General features: G+C 44.1%; 2 protein-coding genes across 3 annotated transcripts in view; both read right to left on the bottom strand.

Annotated features, from left to right (window-relative positions):
* plag1 (pleiomorphic adenoma gene 1) overlaps positions 1–5,277 on the bottom strand; it is a 125,522-nt gene extending 120,245 nt beyond the window's left edge. Inside the window, exon 1 of the mRNA XM_059646035.1 lies at positions 5,258–5,277. The gene's annotated coding sequence lies outside the window, so the exon portion shown is untranslated. The remainder of the gene's footprint in view (positions 1–5,257) is intronic.
* The window catches only part of sdr16c5b (short chain dehydrogenase/reductase family 16C, member 5b), a 109,402-nt gene that overhangs the window by 53,940 nt on the left and 33,794 nt on the right, over positions 1–21,668 (bottom strand). For both annotated transcript variants that reach the window (XM_059646037.1, XM_048529508.2), the window contains exons 4-5: positions 17,687–17,831; positions 10,996–11,121 (exon numbers count right to left, since the gene is read on the bottom strand). In XM_059646037.1, coding sequence (XP_059502020.1) covers positions 10,996–11,121; positions 17,687–17,831 — 271 coding nt within the window. The remainder of the gene's footprint in view (positions 1–10,995; positions 11,122–17,686; positions 17,832–21,668) is intronic.

The raw sequence follows: 21,668 nt of genomic DNA, 5'->3' as shown, positions 1-21,668 counted from the left end.
TCTGCTCACAAAAAAGACCCTGAACAGCCTGTTGCCTGCCGCTTCAATGCACTACCCTGCTTCCTGGCCAACATCTCAGTCTCTGGGTTGCTGTGGTGCTCCAAAGCCCAACGCAAGCTGGAGGAACACAACCCCATTTTCCGCTTAGGGACCCTGCAGCCCTCTGGGCTCAATATTGAGTTAAATAATTTTAGGGCCTAAAACTCTCATGTCCCAGCGCCCCCACCCCACACACCAGGCCTTATTATCACATAGCCTGCCATAACACATGCCTTGTTGTTAGTCATCTACAGTCCCCATTAACAACTATTCACCCTCCCAGCCTGATTGTTAGCAAGTCCTGTCTGTCCAACTGTCTTTCTTTCTCTTTGGGCTCTATCCTATCATTTACTCCCTGCCCCACCCACCTCCCTATTTTCTGCATATAAAGTGATGTTTTCCCAGCCACCATCAGTTCTGAGGAAGGGCCACCGGACCTGAAACATTAACTCTGTTTTCTCCTTCACAGAAACAGCCGTGCCTGCTCAGCTTTACCAGCAACTTTGTTTTTGAACAAGGAACTTTTCCTGGAAAGGTTCAATAAGGAGAAACTAGCAATGGTGAGCAGGGTAAGTTTTATAGAGCATCTTAAAAGACAGAAGTCATGGATAGAGGGGTTTAGGGAGGGAATTTCAGAATTTAGAATCCAAGAAGCCGAATGCATAGTTGTCAACAATGGACAGATTGAAACCAGGGGTGTCCTAGTGGCAAGATGTGGAGGAGCACTGGGGTTGCAGAGCTATTAGAAGTTACAGAAACAAGGGAGGACTAAGGCCATGGGGAGTTCCGAAAATAAGGATAAGCATTTTCAACTGTGCATTTGAATTGAGAGCCAAATAGGGGTTAACTAGGACTAGGCTGATAGGTGAATGGGACTTGATGTGAGTTATCCCAAAAAAATTCTATCAATTAATTACTGACTAGACAGCAACGGCTGTATTGAGGAAGCTTCACTATACTGTTATACAAAATAACATTAACAGCAATAAACGAGTTCAATGGGATGAAAAAAAAGAAACATCATAATGTGGTGGTCATTGAAAGGTTTTACAATGGTATTATATCTTGATGACATTCATAACAGTGGGAACACTAGAAATTTGCAAATCTTAGGGGGCAAAACTTCAATTGCCCATAGAATTCAAATTAGGGTACAGTCACCCCTGCTGAGGCAGCAATGGTGACTGTGGGGAGCAGACTATCAAGTCCGGAGGTTCTGGCATGATAGCCCTGAAGCCAAAGAATCATTATCTATCCTTTTCTTTGGTAGCAATGAGCCCAAGTGTCAGTGAACATCCAAAATCACCTTTATAGGGGAGTGTTCAGTCAAGCTTTGTAATAATTTTGGTGCTCTACATAGTTGCATTTGTGAGAAAGCAGTAAGAGTTTGAAAAAACAAACATATTTCTGCAAGTTGCAGGAGGGCTGCACGCAGATGAGAATACAGGTTCATAAAGAATAGATATATCCATTCTGCTATATAAAACATTGGTATCCCACTAAATTTGGCTTCAGTAAGGAACTAATGTAGATACAAAATAAACTGTTCATATGTTTTCAATCTACTGTGAACAGACTGTAGCTGTTGGCTAAGAACAAAGATTAACTTCTACTTGTGGAGTTCAAAGAAGCAGAGTATTAGTATACAGTCACCTGAAGAGAGGCACAAAATGGAACAGCTGTAGAACACTTGCTTTCAAGAAATATGGCCAAGCGACCACCAGTCAGACTTTGGGCACCCAAATGTTTCTGGTTTATTTGACAGACTGGATGATCAATTAAGTATTCTGATAAAAATAATCATGCTGACAGTTCCATTTCAAATCAACTGTCAGCCAGTTCGGGTGACTAGTAATAGTCAATGTCTCAAGAATTGTTGGACATGGCTTGTGCCTTCTACACACTTCTACTTGGCTGAGCAGCCATTATCTTAACATCATACATCAAACACAATCTGCACATCAAAGTTTTTCCTCCTACTCAAGAGCAGTTAGATACAGCATTAAAATGCAGATTAGGATAAGCACGTTTCATCAGTGATTGAGATCAAACATGAGAGGTGAGTACAAGTATTAATACAAAGTAGACTATTTCACTTCTCTCTTGTGGTGGCAATTTTTAAATTCGATATAACCATTAGACGATAAAAGGTACAATGGTTAGTCCTATTCACTCTGTTTGGGTCTTCAAATCATGTGGGCTTTGTGGAATGCTGCATAATAGCCTGGATTTTGTAATAGTAACAATGGTGAAATTGTCGGTTCTAGGTGTTATTATTCATCCAAAACTGAGTGTTTACTGGAGTCCACATTTGTACAGTTAATAAAGGAAATCCCTTGTTATTACCAGTGATTGTGTGCTTCTCCAATGGGTAGGTTTTAGAAGCCCACTCCAAAATGCAGTTAGAAAAGTTTTGGAGCTGCTGATAACATATATTGTTGCATTTTTAATCACTGTTTAAAAAACCTTAAAAAGGTAGAAACTTGTTGATTGAGATCTAACTGGGTTAAGTGAAGTACTAAATTTCTAATCACTCCAGGGGAGGCGATGGCCTAGTGGTGGTATCACTAGACTATTAATCCACAAACCCAGCTGATGTTCTGGGGACCTGGGCTCAAATTCCACCATGGCAGACAGTGGAACGTGAATTCAATAATTAAGAATCTACTGCTCACCATGAAATGGTTGTCAGAAAAACTCATTGGTTCACTGATGCCCTTCAGGGAAGGAAATCTGCCACCCTCCCTTGGTCTAGCCTACATGAGACTCCAGACCCACAGCAATGTGGTTGACTCTCAAGTGCCCTCTGAAATGGCCCAGCAAGCAGCTCAGTTGTACCAATTACTACAAAGTCTCAGATAAAACTTGACAGATCACCTGGCAGTGTCTTTTTTGATGCTGAGGTCAATGGTAGAAACAGCTCTGTTGACCCTGCAAAATCTTTCTCACTAACACCTGGGAGTTAGTGCCAAAAATTGGGACAGCGTCTCACAGACAAGTCCAGCAACAGCCTGACAGTCATATTCACAGAATCATACTTTACAGATAATGCCCCAGACACCACCTTCCCCATCCCCAGATATGTCCTATCCCACTGGCAGGGCAGTACCAGCAGAAGTGATGACAAAATGATATGAACGGCAGGGTGTTGCTCTAAGGAGTCCTCAACATTGACTCTGGACCCCTTGAAGCCTCATGGCTTCAGGTTAAACATGGGCAAGGAAACCTCCTGCTGACTAGCACATACTGTCCTCCTTCAGCTGATGAATCAGTACTCCTCAGTGGTGAGCAACACTTCAAGGAAGCGCTGGAATGGTAAAGGGCACAAAATGTACTCTGGGTGGGGGATTTCAATGTGCACCACCAAGAATGGCTGGCAGCAGTGCTACTGATCGAGCTGCTCGGGTCCTAAAGGATATAGCTGCTAGACGAGGTCAGTGCCAGGTGGTGAGGGAACCTGGAAGGAAAAACATACTTGACCTCATGCTTACCAATCTGCCAGCTGCAGATGCATCTGTCCATGGCAGTATTGGCAAGAATGACCATTGCACAGTCCTTGCGGAGGTGAAGTCCTGCGTTCACATCGAGAACAACCTCCAATGTGTTACGTGGCACTATCACTGTGCTAAATGGGACAGACTTTGCACAGATCTCGCAACTCAAGGCTGGGCATCCATGAGGCGCTGTGAGCCAACAACAGAATTGCAGTCCAGCACAATCTGTAGCCTCATGGCCTGACATACCCCCCACTCAACCATTACCGTCAAGCCAGGGAAACAAGCTTGTTTCAATGGAAGGTGCAGGAGGGCATGCCAGGACCAGCACCAGGCATACCTGAAGATGAGGTTTTGACCTGGTGAAGCCAAACAGGACTACTAGGCACACCAACAACATAAGCAGGAAGTGATCCCACAACCAGTGGATCAGATCTAAGCTCTGCTGTCATGCCACATCAAGTCCTGAATGATGGGGGACAATTAAACAACTCACTGGAGGAGGCATTTCCACAAATATCCCCAGCCTCAATGACAGAAGTACCCAGCACATTAGTGCAAAAAATAAGGCTAAGCATTTGCAGCAATCTTCAGCCAGAAGTGCCGATCGGATGATCCATCTCGGCCTCCTCCAGTGGTCTCCAGCATTACAAATACCAGTGTTCAACCAATTCAATCCACCCCACATGATATCAAGAAATGGTTAAAGACACTGGATACTGCAAAGGCTGCAGACCCTGACAACATTATGGCAATAGTAGTGAAGACCTATGCCCCAGAACTTGTCGCTTCTGTAGCCAAGCTGTTCCAGTACAGTTACAACTCTGGTATCTAGCCGACAACGTGGAAAATTTCCCAAGTATATCCTGTACACAAAAAGCAGGACAAATCCAATCGGCCAGTTTACTTGGAATACTGCGTCCAGTTCTGGTCGCCCTATTATAGAAAAGATGTGGATGCTTTGGAGAGGGCGCAAAGGAGGTTTACCAGGATGCTGCCTGGAGTGGAGCGCTTATCTTATGAAGAGAGGTTGACTGAGCTCGGACTTTTTTCATTGGAGAAAAGGAGGAGGAGAGGGGGCCTAACTGAGGTATACAAGATAATGAGAGGCATAGATAGAGCTGATAGCCAGAGACTATTTCCCAGGGCAGAAATGGCTAACACGAGGGGTCATAGTTTTAAGCTGGTTGGAGGAAAGTATAGAGGGGATGTCAGAGGCGGGTTCTTTACACAGAGAGTTGTGAGAGCATGGAATGCGTTGCCAGCAGCAGTTGTGGAAGCAAGGTCATTGGGGTCATTTAAGAGACTGCTGGACATGCATATGGTCACAGAAACTTGAGGGTGCATACATGAGGATCAATGGTCGGCACAACATCGTGGGCTGAAGGGCCTGTTCTGTTCTGTACTGTTCTACGTTCTAAGTTCTACGTACCACCCCAGTCTCCTCTCCTATCATCAGTAGAGTGATGGAAGGTGTCATCAACAGTGCCATCAAGCAGCACCTGCTCTGCGATGCCCAGTTCGGGTTCCGACAGGGCCACTCAGCCCCTGACCTCATTACAGCCTTGGTTCAAGCATGCACAAAAGAGCTGAATTCCAGAGGTGAGGTGGGAGTGACAGCCCTTCATATCAAGGCTGCATTTGCCAGTGTGGCATCAAGGAGCCCTAGCAAACCCAAATTCAATGGGTATCGGGGGCAAACTCTCCGGTTGTTGGATTCATACCTGACACGTAGGAAGATGGTCGTGATTGTTGGTGGTTAATCATCTCAGCTCCAGGACATCTCTGCAAGAGTTCCTCAGGCTAGTGTCCTAGGCCCACATCTTCAGCTGTTTCATCGATGGCCTTCCCTCTATCATAAAGGTCAGAAGTGCGGATGTTCACCAATGATTGCACAAATGTTCAGCACCATTGGTGACTCCTCAGATACTGAAGCCACCCATGTTCACATGCAACAAGATTTGGACAATATCCAGGCTTGGACTGAGAAGCGGCAAGTGACATTCGCACCACACAAATGCCAGGAAATGACCATCACCAATAAGAGACAATCTAACCACAATACCTTGACATTCAATGGTGTTACCATCACTGAATATCCACTATCAACATCCCGGGGGTTACCATTGACCAGAAACTCAACTTGACTCACCACATTAACACAGTGGCTACAAGAGCAGGCCAGATGCTACAGATATTGTGGCGAGTAGCTCATTTCCTGGCTCCCCAAAGCCTGTGCGACATCCACAAGGCACAAATCAGGTGTGTGATGGAATACTCCCCACTTGGCGAGATGACTGCAGCCCCAACAACACTAGAGAAGCTTGACACCATACAGGATAAAGCAGCCCGCTTGATTGACACTGCGACCACAAGCATTCACTCCCTGCACCATCAATGCTCAGCAGTGTGGACTATCTACAAGATGCACTGCAGAAATTCACCAAAGATCCTTGGACAGCACCTTCCAAACCCACAACCGCTTCCATCTAAAAGGGAACGAGCATCAGACATATGGGAACATCACCACCTTCAAGTTCCCCTCCAAGTCACTCACTATCCTGAATTGGAAATATATTGCCATTCCTTCACTGTCGCTGGGTCAAATTCCTGGAATTTCCTCCCTCCTAGCATTGTGGGTCTGCAGAAGTACTGCAGCGGTTCAAAAAGGCAGCTCACCACCACCTTCAAGGGCAACTAGGGATGGGCAAGAAATGCTGGCCAGCTAGCATCATCTACATCTCAAATGAATAGAGATAAATGGTCTTTGAGCCAGAAACTACAAGTTGCATTTCTGAATGATTACATACTCCGTGATTCCATTTTTTAAAATTTATAAATGTTTATGTCATTGTACTTGCTGTCTTAATCCCATGTGTGTCACAATCATTTAATTAAGTTTTACAGAAACCAGAGTGATACAGTTCAGTGGTTTAGTGATATTGTTAAAGATAGCACTTTAATGTGATTGGCTGCTTTTCCTGTCTGATGATATCACTGCTTTTGCACACCTGGAGAACCCCCACTTTACTGGCAGATTCAAATTAGCATTGGAAAAGAGGAAATCCACACAACAGACTGCTACATCTTCGTAGGTAGCACTTGCCACAGACGTTTAAATAAAGTTGTTAGTTTGCTTCTGGCTCCAAAGTCCATCTCACTAATTTTGTCACATTTCCAGACAATGGTCATTTTAAAATGCAGACCAAAATTTGTGTAGTTATGAGCTACCCAAATATTTATATATAACCTTTCTTGTTCCATATGTAGTGGTACTAATATGTAGATCCTGAAATCTTATTCAGGTTTCTACTTATTCTGTATTGGATGACTGGAAAGCCTGTTGGCCACTAAAGGTTTTCAACCTTATTCAGTTAGTGACCATGTTTCATTGTTTGGGATTGAACCTAGAATTGCATTTGAATAGTTAGATATGCTCTAAGAACAATGAAAACAATGCTTCTTGATTTTTTGCCACACGTGTTTGCCATACCTAAACCTGCTCAAGAATAGCTAAATCTTCTCATAAATTGATAGCCCAGAATTTAATACCCTACAAGTAAATAAGATTATAAATAGGAAACTCTTCAAAAGGTAGTGAAGCTTATTTTCATCAACTCCTTAAACAAAAAAAAACAAACCTATGGCTTCGCACAGCAAGATATGGACCACATTTAGGTTTGAGCTGATAAGTGACCAGGAATGTTAGTCATGCCACAGAAATGCCAGGCATGACCAGCTCAAGTAAGAGTCTAATCATCTCTTCTTGATACTACTAAAAATCACTGAAATCCCGGTGATCTTATAGAAGTTTATAAAAGCATCTGGGCATGGATAGGGTGAATAGCCAAGATCTTTTCCCCAGGTAGGAGAGTCCAAAACCAAACGGCATGGGTTTAAGGTAAGAGGGGAAGGATTTAAAAGGGATAGAACATAGAACATTGAACATTATAGCACAGTACAGGCCCTTCGGCCCTCGATGTTGTGCCGACCTGTCATACCGATCTCAGGCCCATCTAACCTACACTATTCCACGTACGTCCATATGCTTATCCAATGACGACTTAAATGTACCTAAAGTTGGCGAATCTACTACTGTTGCAGGCAAAGCGTTCCATTCCCTTACTACTCTGAGTAAAGAAACTACCTCTGACATCTGTCCTTTATCTTTCACCCCTCAATTTAAAGCTATGCCCCCTCGTGCTTGCCATCACCATCCTAGGAAAAAGGCTCTCCCTATCCACCCTATCTAACCCTCTGATCATTTTATGTGTTTCAATTAAGTCACCTCTCAAACTTCTTCTCTCTAATGAAAACAGCCTCAAGTCCCTCAGCCTTTCCTCGTAAGATCTTCCCTCCATACCAGGCAACATCCTAGTAAATCTCCTCTGCACCCTTTCCAAAGCTTCCACATCCTTCTTATAATGCGGTGACCAGAACTGTACACAATACTCCAAGTGCGGCCGCACCAGAGTTTTGTACAGCTTCACCATAACCTCTTGGTTCCGGAACTCGATCCCTCTATTAATAAAAGCTAAAACACTGTATGCCTTCTTAACAGCCCTGTCAACCTGGGTGGCAACTTTCAAGGATCTGTGTACATGGACACCGAGATCTCTCTGCTCATCTACACTACTAAGAATCTTACCATTAGCCCTGTACTTTGCCTTCCGGTTACTCCTACCAAAGTGCATCACCTCACACTTGTCTGCATTAAACTCCATTTGCCACCTCTCAGCCCAGCTCTGCAGCTTATCTATGTCTCTCTGCAACCTACAGCATCCTTCGTCACTATCCACAACTCCACCAACCTTAGTGTCGTCTGCAAATTTACTAACCCATCCTTCTACGCCCTTATCCAGGTCATTTATAAAAATGACAAAACAGCAGTGGACCCAACACCGACCCTTGCGGTACACCACTAGTAACTGGTCTCCAGGATGAACATTTCCCATCAACTACCACCCTCTGTCTTCTTTCAGCAAGCCAATTTCCGATCCAAATTGCTATATCTCCCACAATTCCATTCCTCCGCATTTTGTACAATAGCCTACTGTGGGGAACCTTATCGATCACCTTGCTGAAATCCATATATACCACATCAACCGGTTTACTCATCTACCTGTTTGGTCACCTTCTCAAAGAACTCAATAAGGTTTGTGAGGCACGACCTTCCCTTCACAAAACCGTGCTGACTATCCCTAATCAATTTATTCTTTTCCAGATGATTATAAATCCTATCTCTTATAACCTTTTCCAACACTTTACCAACAACTGAGGTAAGGCTCACTGGTCTCTAATTTCCAGGGTTGTCTCTACTCCCCTACTTGAACAGGGGAACCACATTTGCTATCCTCCAGTCATCTGGCACTATTCCTGTAGACAATGACGAGTTAAAGATCAATGCCAAAGGCTCGGCAATCTCCTCCCTGGCTTCCCAGAGGATCAGAGGATAAATCCCATCCGGCCCAGGGGACTTATCTATCTTCACCCTCTGTAGAATTCTAATACCTCTTCCTTGTGAATCTCAATCCCACTAGTCTAGTAACCTGTATCTCAGTATTCTCCTCGACAACATTGTCGTTTTCTAGAGTGAATACTGTTGAAAAATATTCATTTAGCGCTTCCCCTATCTCATCTGACTCCACACAACTTCCCAGTACTATCCTTGATTGGCCGTAATCTACTCTCGTCATTCTTTTATTCGTTAAAATACCTATAGAAAGCCTTAGGGTTTACCCTGATCCTATCTGCCAACAACTTCTCATGTCTCCTCCTGGCTCTTCTGAGCTCTCTCTTGTCTTTCCTGGCTACCTCGTCGCCCTCAAGTGCCCTAACTGAGCCTTCACATCTCATCCTAACATAAGCCGCCTTCTTCCTCTTGACCAGAGATTCCACCTCCTTCGTAAACCACGGCTCCCGCGCTCTACAGCTTCCTTACTGCCTGACAGGTACATACTTACCTAGGACACACAGGAGCTTTTCCTTGAATAAGCTCCACATTTCTAATATGCCTATCCCCTGATCTAAAGGCAACTATTTCCATGCAGAGGGTGGTGCACATATGGAATGAACTGCCAGGGGAAGTGGTGGAGGCTGATACAATTACATCATTTAGAAGGATTTCGAAGATATGAGCCAAATGGTGGCAAGATGGACTTCATTAATTTAAGATATCTGGTTGGCATGGACGAATAGGACTGAAGGGTTTGTTTCCGTGTTGTACAGCTCTATGACTCATCAACTATATTCTGGTGGTCATCACTGACCAGATATTTAAGTGTACCAGCCAAATAAAAACTGTGGGTGTAGGAACAGTTCAGAAGCTGGGTATTCTGCAATGAGTGACCCCTTAAGAAACACTCAATGCTGAATACCATCCAGCACAAAACTGAACTGACTTTCTAATCACTGCTTTAAAAAACCACACCCTCCACCATGGACTATAACAATTCCTTAGGGGTCTCTAAGGTTTTTTGAGGAGATTTGCAGCTCGGGTTGTGGATGCTGTCGTTGGCTCGCTGAACTCACTCATTGTTCCACCAGCGTTTCATTACCCTGATGGGTAACATCATCAGTGCGGCCTCCAATGAAGTGCTGATGTGTTTTCTTGCCCATTATTTAAACTCTGGTGTCTGTTGAATTCGGTTACCTCACTTCCGGTGTTCCTTCACAGTGAGTATATATAGGGTCTAGCTCTGTGTTTGATGGCCTTCATTGTGGAGAACCAGGCCTCTAGGAATTCCCATGCTAATCAACTAGCGGCAAAAAGACATGACTAACACTCAGTCATTTCCATCCACGTGGATAAAGGAGAACCACCAGTTTGATTGTGACAACACCAGGATCATGGGATAGGCCAAGCAGACACAAGCACGGGAATTCCTAGGCAACACGGTGGCTCAGTGGTTGGCACTGCTGTCTCACAGCACCAAGGACCCAAGTTCAATTCCACCCTCGGGCAACTGTCTGTACGGAGTTTGCACGTTCTCCCTGGGTCTGTGGGGGTTTCCTCCGGGTGCTCTGGTTTCCTCCCACAATCTAAAGATGTGCAGTCTAGATGATTGGCCATGGTAAATTGCCGGTCATGTTCAGGGATGTGTAGATGAGATGGGTTACATGGGGATGGGTCTGGGTGGGATGCTCTGAGGGTCAGTGTGGACTTATTAGGCCAAAGGCCTGTTTCCATACTAAAGGGATTTTATGATTCTACCTGCAATATTGACATGTGGGAATCATGTTAGTAACAATGTGATGCTTTTTCTCACAGTTGGTCAAACTAGTGCTTAAAAAAATATGTTTCACTACTACTTGTTTGTCATACAGCATTTTTCTTTTACATATTAGGTTCATGTTAAAAACCTATATTAAACAAGTGTGTTTAATAACATTCAAAACACAAGACTGTTTAAAAGATAACAGAATTTCAGAACTACCACAGATAGAGATAAATTATACTTACTTCTTAATTGCAAGCATAAAGTATAGACTTCGTGGCATCACAAGTAGTACTTCATCCCGTAAAATGGCATCCGTAATCTTTCTGGCAGCATAATTCTGATCCAAAATAGGAAGGAGGTGTGGCCACCTGTACAGAAATTAAGTAAAACAGAGGTAAAAGCTTTAGTTTGATTGCTTGCAATGCATCCATTAAAATAAATTATGTGGGTATTGAAGAGTAAGAAATGTGGTCAGCCTCTTTAAAAAGATCTTGTTAACACAAATTTTCTCCAACATTGTTCTTCAGGTCCTCCCAACTAACAGCTACAATTAAAATTCCTAATAGCTATCATCTGCGGTGTGCAATATCTGTAATAAAAATCAGTGATACTATCAGATCATACAATCTCATTCAGCACAATGAAGGTTTCTCACTTTCATTAGACTTGTGTCAGCCATGGCTTAGTTGGTCACACATTCACCTCAGAAACACAAGGTTCTGGCTTCAGTCACCAATCCAGGACTTGAAACCAAGAAAATAGAATGAGGCTGACCCCCAAATACAGTATTTACATGCACTGGACTGTCACGGTCTTTTAATTAAATGGTAAATTTAAGCCCCATCTGCCTGTACAGATGGGTCTGACCAAAACAAAAACTATTTTGAAAAGGAGATAACGAAGTGTGGAGCTGGATGAACACAGCAGGCCAAGCAGCATCTTAGGTGCACAAAAGCTGACATTTCAGGCCTAGACCCTTCATCAGAAAAGGGGGACGGGGAGAGGGTTCTGAAATAAATAGGGAGAGAGGGGGAGGTGGATCGAAGATGGATCAGTGGGAGAGAGAGCCCCTGAGGTTTGTCCGGAGGGAGGTGGGTAACTTCTTCGTGTCAGGGATCGCTGGAAGAGGCTCCACAGTGAGGTTAAAATTGTATCAGATAATGGGAACTGCAGATGCTGGAGAATTCAAGATAACAAAGTGTGGGGTTGGGTGAACACAGCAGGCCAAGCGGCATCATAGCAGCACAACATCTGACGTTTCAGGCCTAGAACCTTCATCAAAAAAGGGGGATGGAGACAGGGTTCTGACATAAATAGGGAGAGGAGAGCAATGAAGTTCTCAAACAACATTTTGAAAATGTTTCTAGTATAAGCACATTACTTTTTATGGGAGCTTTCTCAGTGCCTACATTCCAGCAATGGCTACACTTTAATTTGTTTAAAAAAGCCCACGAGGGGGAGCTGGACTGATTTTTGACAGATTTACAATGGAATCTTAGAATTCTTATGGAGCACAAAGAGGGAATTTGATCCATTGATTCTGCGCTGACCCTCCAAACAGCATCCCACTCAACACCCCTAACCCCGCATTTACCATTGCTAATCCACATAGCCTTCACATCCCCAGGCACTACGATGCAATGTAACATGGCCAATCCACTCAGCCTGCTCATCCTTGGCCTGTGGGAGGCAATTGGAACACTTGGCAGAAACACACGCGAACAAGACTAAGGTAAGGCAGTTTTTTAACCCGGAAGACTGCAGCTAAGGTAAGGCAGTTTTTTAAAATTACTTACCGGTAGCGGGCAGCGGTGTTTTCTTTTTCACAGAAGGAGCGGGAGCAGCGGAGGAAGTGACGAGAACCAGAGGGACAGCCAGGAAGGAAAGCAGTGACCATATACATCAGCAAGGCAGCTAAACCCGAGACTCTACAACTGTAAATGTCTCCCACCCACCCTCCTCGTCTAACCTAGTTAATAAGGTAAGGTAAGGTTCATTCTAAACTTTCTCTATTGAATATAAGTTTGTTATTAATTTTATAGCAACTTGAACTAAGCTTTCTACTTTAGTACTGAGTGGGTGTTCAGATAAGTGGGGTATGGATGCTAGGGCAGTTGCTTGCTCCTCCTGCAGAATGTGGCAGGTGGGAGACATGGCACACGTCTCCGCTGGCTACATCTGCGGGAAGTGCACCCAACTCCAGCTCCTCGAAACCTGTGTTAGGAAAATGGAGCTGGAGCTGGATGAACTACGGATCATTCGGGGTGCAGAGGGGGTAACTGAGAGGAGTTACCGGGAGTTGGTCACTCCTAAGGCTCAGGACAAGGATAGATGGGTTACAGTTAGGGGGAGGAAAGGGAACAGACAGAGAGTGCAGAGATCCCCCGTGGGCATTCCCCTCAGCAATAAGTATACCGTCTTGGATACTGCTGGGGGGGGGTCGATGACCTACCAGAGGAAAGCCATAGTAGTCAGTTCTCTGGCACTGCGCCCGACACTGTGGCAAAGAAGGGAAGGGGGCAGAATAGAAAAGTACTCGTGGTAAGGGACTCGATAGTTAGGGGAATCGACAGGAGATTTTGTGGTCAGGATCGGGATTCCCAGAAGGTAGGTTGCCTCCCTGGTGCCAGGGTCCGGGACGTCTCCAATCGGGTGTATAAGGTTCTAAAAGGGGAGGGCAAACAGCCAAAAATCGTGTTATGTATTGGCACTAATGATATAGCCAGAAAAAGGATTGAGGATATAAAAAGTGATTTCAGGGAGTTAGGATGGAAGCTGCAAAGCAGGACAAACAGAGTAGTGTTCTCTAGTTTACTACCGGTGCCACGAAATAGTGAGGTGAGGAACAGGGAGCAGGCGCAGCTTAACACGTGGCTGCGCAGCTGGTGTAGGAGGGAGGGCTTCAGATATGTAGATAATTGGGATGGCTTCTGGGGAAGGTGGGACCTGTACAAGAAGGACGGGTTGCATCTGAACTGGAAGGGGACCAATGTCCTGGGTGGAAGGTTTGCTCGAGTAGTTCGAGAGGGTTTAAACTAGTATGGCAGGGGGGTGGGAACCTGAGCTTTATACCAGAGGTGAGAGTTGATGCAGGTGAGGCAGTAGCAAGAGGTAGACCAGCTAGTGGGAAGGATTTTCCTGGGAAGGAACCAAGCGATCATAAAGTGTGTTTGCTTTAACGCAAGGAGTATCAGGAATAAAAGTGATGAACTTAGAACATGGATCAGTACCTGGTGCTATGATGTTGTGGCCATAACAGAGACATGGGTTTCTCAGGGGCAGGAATGGTTGCAGGATGTTCCAGGGTTTAGAGCATTTAAAAAGAATAGGGAGGGGGGAAAAAAAGAGGAGAGGGTGTAGCACTATTAATCAGAGAGGGTATCACAGCTACAGAAGCTTCCATTGTCGAGGAAGATCTGCCTACTGAGTCAGTATGGGTGGAAATTAGGAACAGCAAGGAAGTAGTCACCTCGTTAGGGGTTTACTACAGGCCCCCCAATAGCAGCAGGGAGATTGAAGAAAGCATAGGTCGGCAGATTTTGGAAAAGTGCGGACGTAGTAGGGTTGTTGTAATGGGTGACTTTAACTTTCCCAATATTGATTGGAACGTCCTTCAAGCAGAAGATTTGAATGGAGCTGTTTTTGTAAGGTGTGTTCAGGAGGGTTTCCTAACTCAGTACGTTGACAGGCCGACGAGGGGAGAGGCCATTCCAGACTTGGTGCTCGGAAACGAGCCGGGGCAGGTATCAGATCTTGTGGTGGGAGTGCATTTTGGTGATAGTGACCATAACTGCCTCACATTCTACATAGCTATGGAGAAGGAGAGGATTAGGTAAAATGGGAGGATATTTAATTGGGGAAGAGGAAACTATGATGTGATTAGATATGAGTTAGGAAGCATGGACTGGGAGCAATTGTTCCATGGTAAAGGCACTATAGACACGTGGAGACTGTTTAAGGAACAGTTGTTGCGAGTGATGAATTCCCTCTGAGGCAGGCAAGAAGGGGTAAGATAAAGGAACCTTGGATGACAAGAGCAGTGGAGCTTCTCGTCAAAAGGAAGAAGGTAGCTTACATAAGGTGGAGGAAGCTAGGGTCAAGCTCAGCTCTAGAGGATTACAGGCAGGCGAGGAAAGAGCTCAAAAATGGTCTGAGGTGAGCCAGGAGGGGGCACGAGAAAGGCTTGGCAGAACGGATTAGGGAGAACGCAAAGGCATTATACACTTATGTGAGGAATAAGAGAATGGTCAAAGAAAGAGTAGGGCCGATCAGGGATAGCATAGGGGACTTGTGTGTGGAGTCTGAGGAGGTAGGGGAAGCCCTAAATGAGTTTTTTTGCTTCTGACTTTACGAAAGAAACAAACTTTGTAGTGAATGAAACCTTTGAAGAGCACGTGTGCATGCTGGAATGGATAGAGATAGAGGAAGCTGACGTGCTGAAAATTTTGTCAAACATTAAGATTGACAAGTCGCCAGACCCGGGCCAGATTTGTCCTCGGCTGCTTTGGGAAACGAGAAATGCAATTGCTTCGCCACTCGCAAAGAGCTTTGCATCCTCGCTCTCCACTGGAATCGTACCTAAGGACTGGAGAGAGGCAAATGTAATTCCTCTCTTCAAGAAAGGAAATAGGGAAATCCCCAGCAATTACAGACCAGTAAGTCTCACGCCTGTCGTCTGCAAGGTGTTAGAAAGGATTCTGAGGGATAGGATTTATGACCATCTGGAAGAGCATGGCTTGATTAAATGCAGTCAACACGGCTTTGAGGGGGGCAGGTCATGCCTCACAAACCTTATCGAGTTCTTCGAGGATGTGACTAGAAAAGTTGATGAGGGTCGAGCTGTGGATGTGGTGTATATGGACTTCAGCAAGGCATTTGATAAGGTTCCCCATGGTAGGCTCATTCAGAAGGTCAGGATGAATGGGATACAGGGGAACTTAGCTGTCTGGATACAGAATTGGCTGGCCAACAGAAGACAGCGAGTGGTAGTAGAAGGAAAATATTCTGCCTGGAAGTCAGTGGTGAGTGGTGTTCCACAGGGCTCTGTCCTTTGGCCTCTACTGTTTGTAATTTTTATTAATGACTTGGATGAGGGGATTGAAGGATGGGTCAGCAAGTTTGCAGACGACACGAAGGTTGGAGGTGTCGTTGGCAGTATAGAGGGCTGTTGTAGGCTGCAGCGGGACATTGACAGGATGCAGAGATGGGCTTAGGTGGCAGATGGAGTTCAACCTGGATAAATGCGAGGTGATGCATTTTGCAAGGTCGAATTTGAAAGCTGAGTACAGGATTAAGGATACGATTCTTGGCAGTGTGGAGGAACAGAGGGATCTTGGTGTCCAGATACATAGATCCCTTAAAATGGCCACCCAAGTGGACAGGGTTGTTAAGAAAGCATATGGTGTTTTGGCTTTCATTAACAGGGGGATTGAGTTTAAGAGTCGTGAGATCTTGTTGCAGCTCTATAAAACTTTGGTTAGACTGCACTTGGAATACTGCATCCAGTTCTGGTCGCCCTATTATAGGAAAGATGTGGATGCTTTGGAGAGGATTCAGAGGAGGTTTACCAGGATGCTGCCTGGAGTGGAGCGCTTATCTTATGAAGAGAGGTTGACTAAGCTCGGACTTTATTCATTGGAGAAAAGGAGGAGGAGAGGGGACCTAATTGAGGTATACAAGATAATGAGACGCATAGATAGAGTTGATAGCCAGAGACTATTTCCCAGGGCAGAAATGGCTAACACGAGGGGTCATAGTTTTAAGCTGGTTGGAGGAAAGTATAGAGGGGATGTCAGAGGCAGGTTCTTTACACAGAGAGTTGAGAGTGCATGGAATGCATTGCCAGCAGTTGTGGAAGCAAGGTCATTGGGGACATTTAAGAGACTGCTGGACATGCATATGGTCACAGAAATTTGAGGGTGCATACATGAGGATCAATGGTCGGCACAACATCGTGGGCTGAAGGGCCTGTTTTGTGCTGTACTGTTCTCTGTTCTATGTTCTAAGTTTGGAATCAAACCCAAATCAATTCCTGGCACTGACAGGCACTGTAGGGGAACCAAAGGGGCAAGTGGATTTACAATAAACAAATGCACTGTCAATATGATGTTCTGGACTGTTTTGAATACCAAGTCTAAAAGAATTTTCTAAACGTTTTTCTGTCATTGGCCTAGTTTTTGTTTGCTTTGGTGTCTCTCGTGTAGGCAAGAGCGATGCAAGGTGGGGGAGCAGTCATAATGCATCAGGAGTGTGACAAATAGGTATGTTGGATCATGTGATTTTTTTCAGTCTGTAATTTTCATTTGACAACTATGTATTTTCATTTTTAAAGTTTCAATTGCAAATAAGAACAAACAAATTAGAACGTATTTTGTTGACTGCCTTCATAATCTTGAAAACCTCAAGTCCATCTCTTCTTCTGCCTTACTCATGGACATTAAATCATTCTAGCACCCTAAAATCCATTCATAAACACAGCTAATGTTCTTGGTATTCCCTCAAAAGGCCAAAATCTCTTCTGGCTCTACAGAACTCTGGACACACTACTCCAATTTTGACCTTGTGTGCATTCTGATTTTCTTCACCCCTCCACTGATAACTCTGCATTTAATTGCTGAGGGCACACATTCTAGAACTCCCTCCCTGAAGCTCCACATGTGATCTCTCTCTCAAAATTTCTTCCTTAAAACTACCTGTGGTCAAACATGTGGTTGCTTGTCCTGATGTTTTCTTATGTGTTTCAGTGACACGTTTTGTCTGCTAACACTTATCCAATGTACCTATGGATGTTTCAAAGGGTTGAAAGGTAAATTGCTACATTCCCAATTTGAAATAATAGCTTTTAAATAACCCATCTTTGCTTTACATTTTTGAATGAATAAAATGACGCATATAAACCATTACAAATTTAGTGACTTAACAATGTATACGTACTTAGTTTTACAGCCATCAAACATTCCTGTGTTTATGAAGTACGGGCAAACGATAGTAGTCTTTATACCGTTTTTTCCAGATGCTAGTAATTCTAGTGCAACAGACTCTGCAAAACCAATTGCTGCAGACTTGCTTGAACAATAATCTGTAAAAGATGAACAACCACCATTCACTAAAAATGTGGGAGTTGGCTTGACAGAAATCAACCGTATTAGAACAGTAGGACAATTTAATGAAATTTACTGAAAATGGCTTAGCATTTAGTTTCAGTAATTGAACTGGTTGAGCATAAAGTACGTGCAAATACTCCTTTAAATGCAAAATACTCCAGGCATCTTTTAAAAACAAAACAACTTACTTGCTGCCCTTTGTTCCTTCAAGTTTAACATCTCAGAGGGTGACAGTTATAGTAACCAACTTTGCATGGAAGTCCATGTATACCACATGAATAAAATTACTCTCATTAGGCTTTTCTGTTCGCTCACCACAACAAAAATCAAAACGTGTTTAAAGGGAAATGGTGGCCTGGCAGAACTGTTACTACACTAGTAATCCAGACACCTCGGTTAAGACCCACTGACAAGAATTCAATTCTCATTATGGTGGCAAGTGGGACTTAAATTCAGTTAACAAATCCGGAGCAAAGAGCTAGGCAAACCATTGTTCGTTGTCAGGTACACTGGTATCCTTTAAAGGGAAGAAGTTGGCTCACTAATTTCATTTAAAGAAGCCATGACTCCAGACTCTGAGCAATGATTTTGACTGAACTTGTGCAAAGATAGGGAAGGCCCCTTGCTGAGACATTATCATCAAAAGCCACAGGTGAGGTGGCAGAAGACAGGAATTTGGGTGACTTGTTGCCATTTTTTAAGAAAGATGGTAAGCAAAAGCCAGGGAACTGTAGACAAGTGAGCCTTTCATTGGTGCTGGGCAAGTTGTTGGAGGGGATTCCGAAGGACAGGATTTACACGTATTTGCAAAGGAAAGGACTGATTAGAGATAGTCAACATGGCTTTGTGTGGGGGAAATAGTCTCACATGATTGAGTTTTTCTGAAGTGACAAAGAGGATTGATGAAGGAAGAGTGGCGGACATTGTCTATACAGACTTCAGTAAGGTATTCGACAAGGTTCCTCATGATAGGCTGGTTAACAAAGTTAGACAGTATGGAATACTGGGAGAACTAGCCATTTGAATATAAACTGTCTGAAAGATAGGAGACAGAGGGTGGTGGTGGTGGAGGGTTGCATTTCAGACTGGAACTGTGACCAGCACTGTGCCACAGGAATTGGTGTTGGGTCCGCTGTTTTGTCATTTGTCTAAATTGATTTGGACATGAATATAGGGGGTACGATTAGTAATTTTGCAGATGACACCAAAATTGGTGGCGTAGTGGACAGGGAAGAAGGTTAGCTTAAAGTACAACAGGACTTTGAACAGATGGGCCAAGGGAGTGGCACATGAAGTTTTATCTAGATAAATGTGAGGTGCTACATTTTGGTAGGACAAATCAAGGCAGATTGTATACGCCAAACAGTAAGGTCCTGGGGAGTGTTACCGAACAAAGAGACCTTGGAGTGCAGGTTCACGGTTTGTTGAAAGTGGAGTTGCAGGTATACAGGTTAGTGAAGGCGGCATTTGGTATGCTTGCTTTTATTGGTCTGTGCATGGAGTGTAGGAGTTGGGATGTCAGTTATGGCTGTACAAGACACTGGTTGGGCCACTCTTGGAATACGGAGTTCATTTCTGGTCTCCCTGCTAAAGGAGAAATGTTGTTAAACTTGAAAGGGCTCAGAAAAGATTTACAAGGATGTTGCTCAAGTTGGAAGGTTTGATCTCTAGGGGTGGACTGAATAGGCGGAGGCTATTTTCCCTGCAGCACTGGAGCCTAAGGGATGAGGCATGTATATGGTGAACAGCCAAGGTTTTTTCACTGGGGTGGAGAGTCCAAAACTAGAGGGCATAGGTTTAAAAAGTGAGAGGAGAAAGATTTAAAAGGGACCTAATGGCAACTTTTCTATGCAGAGGGTGATTCGTGTATGGGATTAACTGCCAGAGAATGTAGAGGCGGCTGGCAGAATTACAACATTGAAAAGGCATCTGGACGGGTATGTGACTAGGGAGAGTTTACATGATATGGGCTAAATGCTGACAAATGGGTACTAGATTAATTTACAATACCTGGTTGGCACAGACGAGTTGGACCAAAGGGTCTGTTTCCATACTTTACATCTCTAGGACTCTTCATTAACCACTGATATGATCTAAATCTATGGTTTAAATGGTTGTTGCCGCATCAGCGACAGAGCTGGAATAATCCTAATGAACACAGTTGCTAATATGGCTCTGTTGGAGTTGGTGAGGAAACCAGTGAGGGATTAAAAACTAATTTAGCTCATGCTCACCAATTCACCGTCACAAATGTATCTGTCCATGACAGTATTCACATTAGTGACTGCTGCACAGTCATTACGAAGATAAAGCCCTGTCTTCATTTGAGTTGCTGGAGGGCATCTTCAAAACAGGATATCCACGAGACACAGGGCACACCTTCACAAGGTGCACCTAAAAATGGGGTCTCAATGTGGAGAAGTAACAAAACATTTTGAATGGTGAAAGCAGCATGCAAACAGTTAAGCGATCCCATAACTAACAGATCAGATATCAAGGCTCCGCAGTTCTGTCACTTAGCTCCTCTTCTCATTATTGCCTAGTCAAAACTTGGACAAAAGAACTGAATGCCAGAATTGAGGTAACAGTGGCTGTTGTTGCCATAACTGGTCAAAATTGTCTTGATGACAAAAAATTTTAGCAAAACCATATTAATGGGAATTAGGGAGAAACTCCTCACTAGTCACAGTCATATCCAGCAGGAAGAAAGAGGTTTAAGAATAATGGGACATCACTGCTCGACACCAACCACCTTGAGTTGCTTCGTCAATAATCTTCCATCGCACAATCAGAACTGGGGATGTTTGCTGATTCTTGCAATGTGTCCAGCACTATTAATGACTCCTCAGATACTGAAGCTGACTTTGTCCCTATGCAGCAAGATATAAACAACGTCCGGGCTTAGGTTGATAAGTGACCAGCAACATTTCTGGTACACAAAAGCTAGGCAATGACCATTTCCAATAGGAGTGTGTCTAACCACAGCAATGTTGACAATCAATGACATTTCCAATCACTGAAATGCCATGATCACTTTTGGATGAGTTACCACTGACCAGAAGCTGAACTGGACCAGCCATTTAAATACCGTAGCCGCAGAGAATGTCACAGGCTGGAATTCTGTGGGAGCAACTCACCTCCTGACTCCTCAAATACTGTCCACTGTTTACAATGACAAGAGTTTGACGGAATAGTCTCCTGGCTGGGTGAGCAAAGTTCCAGCAATACTCCAGGCAAAGCAATTCAATTGACTGGCATCCATTCACTACCTTCAAGATTGACCCCCTTCACCAATGCACAGTAGCAGGAGGATATACTATCTAGTAAGAGGCACTGCAGTAGCTCACCAAGGCTCCTTTGATAGCACATTCTAAACCCATGCACTATCACTGAAGCAGATATGTAGGAAGCATCAACAAGCTGAGGGACCTTGATGTTCATGTACATCATTTCCTTAAGGTTTTAGAGATAAGTGGATAAAATGGTTAAGAACACCCAAGGTTGATTAGCTAAAGCAGGGAATTTAAGAGCAGGGAGGTTACGTTGGAACTTTTCTTTTTATTCATTTGTGGGATGCAAGTCTACCTAATTGGCTAGAATTTATTGCTTGTCCCTAGTTGCCTTGAGAAGGTGGTTGCAAGCTTTCTTCTTTAAGTGCAACAGTCCACTTGCTGCGAGTTGACACACAAAGCCATCAGGACAGGAATTTCAGGATTCTGACCTAGCAACAGTGATAAAAGGGCAATATATTTCCAAGTCAGGATGGCGAGCAGCATGGAGGGGAACTTGCAAGTGGTGGTGCTCCCATGTAT

The sequence above is a fragment of the Stegostoma tigrinum genome, chromosome 5 (genome assembly GCF_030684315.1).
Source record: "Stegostoma tigrinum isolate sSteTig4 chromosome 5, sSteTig4.hap1, whole genome shotgun sequence".
Classification (NCBI taxonomy): Eukaryota; Metazoa; Chordata; class Chondrichthyes; order Orectolobiformes; family Stegostomatidae; genus Stegostoma; species Stegostoma tigrinum.
Note: the sequence above shows the minus strand (reverse complement) of the source record. Positions and strands in the feature narration are given on the sequence as shown.